We start from the raw sequence: 12,481 nt of genomic DNA on the forward strand, positions 1-12,481 counted from the left end.
CCCCCTAGGAAGGGGTGGATAGCTGCCATTTGAGGCCCTTTGATGCCGGTGTGGCTCGCGCTACTTTTCACGCTGGCGTCAGAACTTGGCCGCAGGATTGGAGAATCCCGGCCATGTTGTTAGTTCATTTGGACATTCTGAATTCGCCCTCTGTGTACCCGAACAGGTGCCGGAATGGTGAAGATGGGCTTTTCACAGTAACCTCATTGCAATGTAAGCCTACTTGCGACAATAAAGATTATTATTATGATTATTATTATGATTGTTATTAGTGGTGATGCAAAATAGTACAAATGAGTCGTGAACACAGCCCAGCCCATCACACAAAATTGCCTCCCATCCATTGACTCCATCTACACCTCCTGCTGCCTGGGGAAAGCGGGCAGCATAATCAAAGACCCCTCCCACCCGGCTTATTCACTCTTCCAACTTCTTCGATCGGGCAGGGGATACAAAAATCTGAGAACACGCATGAACAGACTCAAAAACAGCTTCTTCCCCACTGTTACCAGACTCCTAAACGACCCTCTTTTGGACTGACCTCATTAACACTACGCCCCTGTATGCTTCACCCATGTCGGTGTTTATGTAGTTACATTGTGTACCCTGTGTTGCCCTATTATGTATTTTATTTTACTTCCTTTTCTTTTCATGTACTTAATGATCCATTGAGCTGCTCACAGAAAAATACTTTTCACAGTACCTAGGTGCACATAACAATAAACAAATCCAATCCAAATGTGTTTTGTTCCATTCTGGAAGACTTTCTATAAAAATGACCCAGCATAATTGGAATAGTGAGAACAAAATGTCAAATGGGGCCTGCAATTCCTTTCTTTGTCCAGCATTGGATGTTAGAAACAGGAGTAGGCCATTCAATTCCTCAGGACCGCTCTGTCATTCAAGTAGATCATAGCTGTTCTGAATCTCAATTCCATTTAGCTGCCTTTGCTCCATTTCCCTTGCTACTCTTATCTAGCAAAAAAAAGCTATTTATTTCAGTTTTGAAAGAACATAGAACATACAGTGCAGAAGGAGGCCATTCGGCCCATCGAGTCTGCACCGAGCCACTTAAGCCCTCACTTCCATCCTATCCCCGTAACCCAATAACCCCCTCCTAACCTTTTTGGTCACTAAGGGTAATTTATCTTGGCCAATCCACCTAACCTGCACATCTTTGAACTGTGGGAGGAATCCGGAGCACCCGGAGGAAACCCACACACACACACGGGGAGAATGTGCAGACTCAGCACAGACAGTGACCCAGCGAGGAATCGAACCTGTGACCCTGGCGCTGTGAAGCCACAGTGCTATCCACTTGTGTTACCGTGCTCCAATTATTTGAGCAATCACAGCTTTTTGTGGAAATGAGTTCCAAAATTCTGTCACCCTCTCTGTGAAAACCTGTGTTACTGATTTTGCTCCTGAATGGGCTAGGTCTAATTGAAAGATTATTGAATTTTTAAAAGTTGCAGGAGTAGACCTTGCAGCTCCTCGAGCCTGCTGAACCTTTCAATATGTTCATGGATGATCTTGCTTCAATTCCACTTTCATAATTTTCCCACCAGAGGAAAAGGTTTCTTCCTGTCAAATCCCTTTAACACGTTGAACACTTCAATCAGGTCGCATCTCAATCTCCTGCACTCAAAATAATGTAACACAAGTTTATGCAACCTGTCCTCATATTAACCCTCTAGGCCCCGATACCATTCCACTGAATCAGCACTGCACGTCTCCAGGGCCTGTATATTCCTCCTGAACTGAATGGAATAGTCCATATAGGGTCTGACCTGGACTATATACAACTGAAGTAAAACTCATCCCCTTTGTATCCCTCTCAAGCAGCTAAGTATTAATAGTACCTGCAGCTGATATGTTTCCAGTCGCATCCGTTTTGCCGCTTTCCTGCTTTCGCTCTCACATGCAGCAGCCAGAATATTTTCTGCCATAGCTGAGGTCAAGTGAGGAGGGGTGGGTCGTGACTACAGAGAAGAAAAGGACAGACAAGTTGAACATTGTTGCATCAAATCACCCGAGGCTAAACCCCGTGGAACACTAAAACAGACCTGTTCAATCATGAGTCCTGCTTGTGAAACGTACTCTCTGTACTCAAGATAAATGGCTCCTTTAGTCAGGCAGATAACCGAATCCTGTTCAGTCACTGAACTGCATAAAGTTAAACAATCTCACATGCACTTTCCTCAGGAATCATATGCTTGCTTTTAGTGACCAAAACAAACTGAAGCTTCTTTTATTCACATCCAAACTGAAACATCTCTGATTGTGCTGGAGTCCAGGGTATCTATTTCCGTGTAGGATGGTAAAATGCACTGATGGTGGAACCAAATTGTTAAAATATGGCATTTGTCAATGTTAAGATGCTTGCTTAATTAGAACGTTGCTAATATTTACAAGCTTTCAAAAAATGCGACCTCAAAATGTGTTTGCAATGGGTTTGGAATTGGAGCAGGTTTGGAATGGTTTGATGTTGTAAAATCACCACACAAATGGTCTTTGTTTGGTAGCAATCAGGAGAAATACAGGCAACTGGAACTCCCAGCATCAATTGGAAATAATTACACTCTGGAAATGACAGTGTGATGTTATTGTGCGGATGCATAACCTGCATGCATCAAATCCCTCTTCGCTGCTGTTTTAACAGACACACTAGTTTAAATGTATTAACACAATTGCTAACATAGTGGAAAGAGTGATTTTCCACTAAATTCACTACATTGCAGAAAAAAACCATTTGGCCCATCGAGTCTGCATCGACCCTCCGAAAGAGCACCCCACCTAATCCCGCTCACCCATCCTCTCTCTCCGGAATCCCACCTAACCAGCACATCTTTGGACACTGAGAGGCAATCCACCTAACGTGCACATCTTTGGACTGTGGGAGGAAACTGAAGCACCTGGAGGAAACCCATGTAGACACGGGGAGAAAGTGCAGACACCACGCAGACTGTCACCCAAGGCCTGAATTGAACCCAGGTACCTATTAGTGCTGTGGGGCAGCAGAGCTAACCACTGTGCCACTGTGGTTTTGTTGGCATAATAATTGTGGGATAAAGGAAAGACACAGGAAGCTAAATATACTCTCAGGCTGAGCTACAAAATGCTAGTATGGGGATTCTCACCCACAAGTTATTAGATGCAAAGTTTCTGATTTTGAGCAGATTGTTTTAAGGGATCTGGAGGACATCAGAGATTAAGCAGAAGGTACTTTCTTGTAATGAGTGAGGAAAATTGAAGTGCAGGTCTATATGGATTGCTGGCTTACCATGTTCTACCCTCCATAAACCTGAGGTCAACTAAAACTCTGATTTCCTGTGTCCTAATTCACACCAAATCCCTTTCAACTTTGGCCATTTATTTGCACTGACTCTTGTTAAGCCATGCCTCAACCTTACACTACTGTACAGTAGTTTTGCTTGTTTTCAAATTCCTCAATGATCTTGTCCCTTCCTATCTCTCAAATTTCCACCAGCCCCACAATCCATCAATTTTGGCCCTTTGAGCATCCCCAATTTTAATTGCTCCGCCATTGGTGGTTATGCCTTCAGCTGACTGAGCCCCATGTTCAGGAATTCCCTCACTAAACCTCTCCACTTCTGTTCATCTTTTTATTCCTCTTAAACATACCTCTTTGACAAAGGTTTTGGTCATCTGCCCTAGTATCTTCTTATTTGTCTCGCCGTCATATTTTATGAACATACGAATTAGGAGCAGGAGTAGGCCACCCGGCCCCTCAAGCCTGCTCCACCATTGTATAAAATCATGGCTGATCTGATTTTAACCTGAACTTCACATTCCTGCCTGCCCCAATAACCTTTCACCCCCTTGCTTATCAAGAATCTATCCATTGTTGTCTTAAAGATATTTGAGACCTCTGCCTCAACCACCATTTGAGGTAGGGAATTCCAAAGACTTACAAACTTCTAAGAGAAAAATAAATCCTTTTTCTGTCCCAAATAGGTGACTCCTTATTTTGAAACTTTGACCCAGAGTTCTAGATTCTTCCATAAGAGGAAACATCCATATTTTCTTTGTTAATAACTTTGAAACACCTTGGGAAATTTTAGTACATTAATGACGCTATATATATATATATATATATATCATAGATCATAGAATTTGCAGTGCAGAAGAAGGCCATTCGGCCCATCGAGTCTGCACCGGCTCTTGGAAAGAGCACCCTACCCAAGGTCCACACCTCCACCCTATCCCCATAACCCCACCCAACACTTAAGGGCAATTTTGGACACAAAGGGCAATTTATCACGGCCACTCCACTTAACCTACACATCTTTGGACTGTGGGAGGAAACCGGAGCACCCAGAGGAAACCCACGGGGAGGATGTGCAGACTCCGCACAGACAGTGACCCAAGCCGGAATCGAACCTGGGACCCTGGAGCTGTGAAGCAATTGCGCTATCCACAATGCTACCGTGCTGCCCTAGCAATATATATATTGCTATTTCATACATATATTCTCTCAGCAACAGAATGATGCATGTTGGATGGGCACTGAAAAAGACAGAAAAGGCACTGCAGGTTGGAAGTAAGGCTATAACACTTTAGTACTAATATTCTGACCAATGGTTCGTACATTTATTTTTAAGGTTTATATTTTTTATTCTCCTTTTTCTGAACAGGAGCTGAAACAACACTGACCTAGACCGATGACAGACGAACTACACCTAATATTCCATTTCAGCCAGTAACTGGGAGATGCACAGAATCTCCTCAGTCTCAAATGAAACCCCTCCACAAATAGAACTGCCTTGGCTCAATGGTAGCACTCTCATCCTCAAGACTGAAGATTGTGAATTCAAGCCATATTCCATTACATGAACACATAATCTAGGCTAACACTCCACTGCAGTATTGAGACAATGACACAGTAGAAGAGGTGCTGTCGTTTGGATGAGATGTTAAACTGAGATAGGTTCTGCCTTCTGTGCTGGGTGCTGAAAGAAAGTATGACGCCATGTAAAGAAGAGTAGCATTCGTCCTGGTCAATATTTATTCCTCATTCCTCAACCGGGCGACACAGTGAGTAGCACTGCTGCCTCACGGCGCCGAGGTCCCAGGTTCGACCCCGGCTCTGGGTCACTGTCCGTGTGGAGTATGCACATTCACCCCGTGTTTGCCTGGTTTTCGCCCCCACAACCTAAAGATGTGCAGGGTATGTGGATTGACCACGCTAAATTGCCCCTTAATTGGAAAAAATGAATTGGGCACTCTAAATTTATTTTAAAAAACATTTATTCCTCAACCAACATTTTAAAAAACTGCTCACACTGCTGCTTGTGGGATCTTATTGTGTGTAAACTGGCCACTACTTTTCTCCACATGCAACAGTTGCTACATTTCACAGGCACTTCACTGGTTGAAGTCCTGAGATCATGGAAAGTGCCATACAAGTGTAAATCAATTAATATCTTATTCACTATTAAAAATGTCTTCTACAACTCTTTTTGCTCTCTTCAACAATTCAATAGCCTATAAAAACAAAATACTGCTTCCAGACATGGGCACACTTGTCCAATAACAGTTGAACAGAGTGCAAGCATAACCTAACATCTAATAGACAATGCATCCCTCACCTTTAGTCCCTAATATGTCTGTTGATGTTGCATTTTACTTTGACATTCCATGATATTCGTACTACTGCCAGTGCTAATCTGAATATTGCTCTTTTATTCCTCGGAAGATCTAATAGACCATGCTATACCTTCACTCTGCCTGCTTATATAACCTTAGTTAAAATAAAAACTCACTGTACACTATCCTACTCTAATTTGTTCTTTCTCAGGATTTTATAACCGTGTAACGTTTACCACCATCCTTTCTTCCTGCTAGAAAATCCCTACAGTGCAGAAGGAGGCCATTTGGCCCATCGGGTCAGCACCAACCCTCCGAGCCTACCTATGTCCACTCCCCCACCCTATCCCTGTAACCCCGCACATTCTTTACGAGTAATCCACCTAACCTGCACATTTTGGACTGTGGGAGGAAACCAGAGCACCCAGAGGATACCCACACAGACAAGGGGAGAAGGTGCAAACCAGCACATAGACAGTCACCCAAAGCCGGAATCGAACCCAGGTTCCTGGCTCTGTGAGATAGCAGTGCTAACCACTGTTCTACCGATCATTATATTTTTAACACTCAAACTTGGTATCAGTTAACGACTATTTTCTGATCTAAATAATCTCTATTACTAACAAGGAGAAAGATTTGTTTATATGAGGCATGCTATCGTATCCTTAGGATATTCCAGACACTTCACAGCTTCAGACCTGAACTCAGAAAGCGAACACAAGTGTCCATTGGGTTATAGCTGCCCATTGGATAGCTATATATTTGCCATATATGTCTTCCTTCAAACTGCTACAAAACAGCTAGCTACTTCCTTAAAACACTGGGATGGAAACCATCTGGTCCTGGGGATTTGGCACATTTTAATACCATTATTTTCTTCATTACTGTGATATTGCGTACATTGATTTTGGTGAGTACCTGCCCTGATTCAATTTTATTTTCCTCGAGATACTAGACCTCTTCCTCGGCTATTAATATTGTCACAAACTCATTGTTCAACATATCCTCCATGTCATTATTTTCATTACAATATCAATGTTATCAATTTTCAAGGCGATCCAAGTTACTTCTGATCTTTTTCCTAATATAATTGTGTTGATTTTATTATCTGTTGCATGTTTCTTTTCATACTCATTTTTTATAGCTCTTATTATCTATTTTGTCACCCTTTGCAGTTCTTTGTATCTTTTTCATTTGCTAAGATCTGTGCTATATTTTGCAAGCTTTTACTTTTTGTTCTACATTGTTTCTCTTTAATTATCCATGGCTTTTGGGGGTAAGTAGGAGTCTTGACACTTAGGGTTATAAATGGGTTCTATATCACATTAAATTATTTGAACACCAACACGGTTGTTTTATCATTTTATCCTGAGCAGATTTGCCTATTTACTGTGGACAATTTCTGTCTATTATTATACTGAAATCAGCCGTACCTAAATCTAGAATCTTCGTAGCTGTTTTGCCTTTCTACCTTTCAAACACTGTTGAACTCAGTCATATTATATTGCTGTTAGACAAATGTTTTTGCACCATTAGGTTGTTAACTAAATCTGTCTCATTACTTATGAAATCTAATTTGGCATGCACCCTTGTTGGTTCTAGGACGCAATGTTGCAAAAAAACTATCCGGGACGCTCAAGAAATTCACTACCTTTATGACCCAATCTATGTGAGAGTTAAAATTCCCCATTAAAATCATTCTATCGTTATTACATGCATGTCCATGCATTTGTATAATCCACCTCTTCACAGATGTTACCAGGGACCTGTACACAACTTCCACTACATCTTAAATTTGTTTCTATTCCTCATTTCAACTCAAAGTCTCCACTCCCTGCTTATCTCATGTTATATTCTTTCTTATCATTGAAGTGAAATCATCTTTAATCATTATGGCTCTACCATGTCCTCTTCCTCTACCATTTCCCTACTTTTCATGTAGAAGCTATACCCTTGCATATTTGGTTCTCAGTCCAGACTATTTTGCCACCATGTCTCCATAAGACCATAAGACATAGGAGCGGAAGTAAGGCCATTCGGCCCATCGGGTCCACTCCACCATTCAATCATGGCTGATTTCAACTCCATTTACCCGCTCTCTCTCCATAGCCCTTAATTCCTCGAGAAATCAAGAATTTATCAACTTCTGTCTTGAAGACACTCAACGTCCCGGCCTCCACCGCCCTCTGTGGCAATGAATTCCACAGACCCACCACTCTCTGGCTGAAGAAATTTCTCCTCATCTCTGTTCTAAAGTGACTCCCTTTTATTCTAAGGCTGTGCCCCCGGGTCCTAGTCTCCCCTGCTAATGGAAACAACTTCCCTACATCCACCCTATCTAAGCCATTCATTATCTTGTAAGTTTCTATTAGATATTCCCTCAACCTCCTAAACTCCAATGAATATAATCCCAGGATCCTCAGACGTTCATCGTATGTTAGGCCTACCATTCCAGGGATCATCCGTGTGAATCTCCGCTGGACCCGCTCCAGTGCCAGTATGTCCTTCCTGAGGTGTGGGGCCCAAAATTGCTCACAGTATTCTAAATGGGGCCTAACTAATGCTTTATAAAGCTTCAGAAGTACATCCCTGCTTTTATATTCCAAGCCTCTTGAGATGAATGACAACATTGCATTTGCTTTCTTAATTAGGGACTCAACCTGCAAGTTTACCTTTAGAGAATCCTGGACTAGGACTCCCAAGTCCCTTTGCACTTCAGCATTATGAATTTTGTCACCGTTTAGAAAATAGTCCATGCCTCTATTCTTTTTTCCAAAGTGCAAGACCTCGCACTTGCCCACGTTGAATTTCATCAGCCATTTCTTGGACCACTCTCCTAAACTGTCTAAATCTTTCTGCAGCCTCCCCACCTCCTCCATACTACCTGCCCCTCCACCTATCTTTGTATCATTGGCAAACTTAGCCAGAATGCCACCAGTCCCGTCATCTAGATCGTTAATATATAAAGAGAACAGCTGTGGCCCCAACACTGAACCCTGCGGGACACCACTCGTCACCGGTTGCCATTCCGAAAAAGAACCTTTAATCCCAACTCTCTGCCTTCTGCCTGACAGCCGATCGCCAATCCATGTTTGTACCTTGCCTCGAATACCATGGGCCCTTATTTTACTCAGCAGTCTCCCGTGAGGTCTCATTCTAGTCATGCTACAATGTCATATCCTCCAAGGCGAATTTGTGTCTGCAATTCATTCATTTGTTTCTTACACTCTGTGCATTGGTACAAAAATGCTTATTTGAGTCACACGCCCTAACCTGCCCTCCTGCTGCGATGTTACTCACATGTTTATTTTTCTATCCTGATTTAACTTTGTTTTATCTTCCAGTTTTTCAGAGACTTCCGGTGGCGGCCATGGAGGAGTAGGTCGCACATTTAATAGCGTCCGCCTCTGTGGTGGACCTTTGGACCTTTTCCCCCAGTTTTTTATGGGATAAATCGGTGAAGAGTGAGACAGTGAGGAGAAATCCCCCTCCAGTGTATGGAGAATTGGACCAGAAGTGGCCGTGTGAGAAGACAAAGTCCTATAAGGAAGACGCGAGAAGAGCTGGTAACGCGGGAAAGCATGGCGGAGAGCAAGGGCCGCGGGGAGACGGCACAGTGGTCGACGGAGCAGCTGGTGAAGTTTTTCGAAGGTTGCTTCGCCAAGCTGAAGGAGGACATGCTGGACCCAATTAAGGCTTCAATTGATCAATTTGTGCAGAATCAAGAGACCCACGGAAGATCCAGGAGGTGGAGAAAAAGGTGTCCGAGCACGAGGAATACATAACCGTGAGCTGGAGACCAAGGTGGAGATGTTGAACGACTGCCAGAAAATAATGTAGGAGAAGCTGGAGGACCTGGAGAACAGGTCCATAAGGCAGAATCTTAGAATTGTCGGCCTCCCTGAAGGCAGTGAGGGATCGGATGCGAGGGCTTATGTGACGGACATGTTGGAGAAGTTGATGGGGGCTGAGGCGTTCCTTGGCCCCTGGAAGTGGATAGAGCGCACAGAACCCTCGCGAAGAAGCCCCGAGCGAACGAGCCACCGAGGGCAATGGTGGTACGCTTTCACCGATTCCTGGACAAGGAACACGCTCTGCGGTGGGCCAAGAAACAATGGAGGAAATGGGAGAATTGTGAGCTGTGCATTTATCAGGACCTGGGCGCGGACTTGGCCAAGAGGCGAGCTGGGTTTAATAGGGCAAAAACGGCCCTCTTTAAGAAGGGGGTGAAGTTCGGGATGTTGTACCCAGCCCATTTGTGGGTCACACATGAGGAACGGGATTTCTACTTCAAAACACCAAACAAAGTGTGGACTTTTATTAAAGAAAAGAGGCTGGAGGCGAACTAAAAGACACTGAAGCCTTGGAGAGTACTGTGGTGCCGATTTGTTGTGCTGGGCTGTATAAGTATAAGTAGTATTATGTATAATAAGGGGCTGTTTTGATGGCTAAAGTTAACTTTGTCTTGCAGGGAGCTGGTCAGAGGGGGGGATGGTCTTTGAGGCTGGGTCTGTTTTTGGGTGTTTATTTTTCTAAAGTGGCTGTTTCTTCACTGTTTTTTCTGATGTTTATTTACTGGGGAATGTGATGCTTTTAATATGTTTGTCCAAATGGGGGGAGAGAATAATGGGGAGACAGACTGCTTGGTGCCATGGGCGGGCGCTAGCAAGTCAGCATGGATCAGCTGACTCATGGAAGCACAGTGGGGGGCGAGCAGGTGTTAAGCTGGAGCTTGACTTGGGGGTTGGGTTTCTAGTGCTGTTGCTAGGGGGGGGGGGGGAGAAGGGGAGGTGCTTTGCTAACAGGGGAGGAACTGTTACTAGGGGACAAATGACAGGTCGGGAACGGCGAATGCCCGGGGGAGGGGGGCGCGCGAGCTAGAGGCTGGCCTAAAGAGGGTGATTGCTAGTCAGCGGGGGTGGGGGGGGGAAGCCCCCCGACCAGGCTGATTATATGGACTATCAGATGGTTGAATGGGCCGGTCAAGAGGGCTCGCGTGTTTGCGCATTTGAGGGGGCTGAAGGCGGACGTGGCAATGCTACAAGGGACATACCTAAAGGTTATAGACCAGAGGAGATTGAGAAAGGGGTGGGTTGGCCAAGTATTCCACTCAGGGCTGGACTCAAAGACCAGGAGGGTAGCGATCTTGATCAATAAACGAGTGGCATTTGAGGCAGAGAGAATCATGTCAGACAAGGGGGTTAGGTACATAATGGTGAGTGGGAAGCTGGAGGGGGTGCGGGTGGTACTCTTGAACATATAGGCTCCAAATTGAGACGATGTGGAATTTATGAGGCGCGCGTTAGGTAAGATCCCAGACTTAGAGTCACATAACCTGATTATGGGAGGAGATTTTAACACAGTCATTGATCCGGAATTGGACGGGTCAAAATCCAGGACAGGGAGGAGGCCGGCCGCGGCAAAGGAATTGAAGGGGTTTATGGAACAGATGGGGGAGTAGACCCATGGAGGTTTGCACGGCCAAGGGCGAAGGAGTTTTTCTCACCTGTCCACAAAGTATACTCTCGCATCGACTTTTGTGTTCTGAGTAGGGTGCTAATAACGGGGGTGGTGGATACTGAGTACTCGGCAATCGCAGTGTCAGATCATGCCCCACATTGGGTGGATCTACGGGTCAGTGTGGAGAGAGGGCAATGCCCGCTGTGGAGACTGGATGTGGTGTTGCTAGCGGACGAAGCGATCTATGGACGGGTTAACAAGTCCATCCAGAACTACCTGGAAACAAATGATACGGGGGAGGTCTCTGCAGCGACGGTTTGGGCTTTGAAGGCAGTGGTCAGGGGGGAATTAATTGGGATAAGGGCCCACAGAGAAAAGCCGGAATGGGCTGAGAGGGATAGATTAGTGGAGGAGATACTCCAGGTGGACAGGAGATACTCAGAGGTCCCGGACGCGGGGCTACTGAGGGAGCGGCAGAGGTTACAGGCGGAGTTTGGGTTGTTGGCTACAGGGACAGTGGTGAAACAGTTGAGGAAGGCAGGCGGGGCGATTTATGAGTACGGGGAAAAGGCAAGCAGAATGTTAGCGCACCAGCTCAGGAAAAGGGAGGCGGCAAGGGAGATAGGGAAAGTAAAGAGTAGAGGCGGGAATACTGTCTTGGACCCAGTGGGGGTGAATGAGGTGTTTAAGGACTTTTATAGTAGATTATATGAGTCGGAACACCCGGCTGGGGTGGAGGGGATGAGGCAGTTTTTGGATCAGATGAGGTTTCCGAGGGTAGATGAGGATCTGGTGGAAGGGCTGGGAGCCCCAATTGAGATTGAGGAAATAATCAAGGGGCTGGAGGGCATGCAGTCGGGCAAGGCCCCGGGGCCTGACGGCTATCCGGTGCAATTCTATTAGAGGTTTTCAGAGATATTATGCCCTCTGCTGGTGAGAACATGTAATGAAGCAAGAGAGAAGGGAGTCCTCCCCCCAACAATGTCGCAGGCCTCGATTTCATTGATCCTGAAACGAGAGAAAGATCCGGAGCAATGCGGGTCATACAGGCCAATTTCTCTACTGAGTGTGGACGCCAAACTGCTGGCTAAGATACTGGCCACAAGGATAGAGGACTGTGTCCTGGGGGTGATAGGGGAAGACCAGGTGGGATTTGTAAAGGGCAGGCAACTCAAGGCCAATGTTCGAAGGTTTTTAAATGTTATTATGATGCCCTCAGAAGGAGAGGAGGTGGAGGTAGCGATGGATACGGAGAAGACTTTTGATTGGGTGGAGTGGAATTAACTGTGGGAGGCGCTGGGAAGGTTTGGGTTTGGTGAGGGCTTTATTGACTGGGTGCGGTTCCTCTATCAGGCACCAGTAGCGAGTGTACGTATGAACCGGCTGAGGTTGGGGTATTTTAAACTACACT

General features: G+C 45.2%; 1 protein-coding gene across 2 annotated transcripts in view; it reads right to left on the reverse strand.

Annotated features, from left to right (window-relative positions):
* Nucleotides 1-12,481, reverse strand: part of nol4lb (nucleolar protein 4-like b) — a 468,709-nt gene that overhangs the window by 56,526 nt on the left and 399,702 nt on the right. For both annotated transcript variants that reach the window (XM_072514980.1, XM_072514979.1), the window contains one exon: nt 1,863-1,982. In XM_072514980.1, coding sequence (XP_072371081.1) covers nt 1,863-1,982 — 120 coding nt within the window. The remainder of the gene's footprint in view (nt 1-1,862; nt 1,983-12,481) is intronic.

The sequence above is a fragment of the Scyliorhinus torazame genome, chromosome 8 (assembly GCF_047496885.1).
Source record: "Scyliorhinus torazame isolate Kashiwa2021f chromosome 8, sScyTor2.1, whole genome shotgun sequence".
Lineage (NCBI taxonomy): Eukaryota > Metazoa > Chordata > Chondrichthyes > Carcharhiniformes > Scyliorhinidae > Scyliorhinus > Scyliorhinus torazame.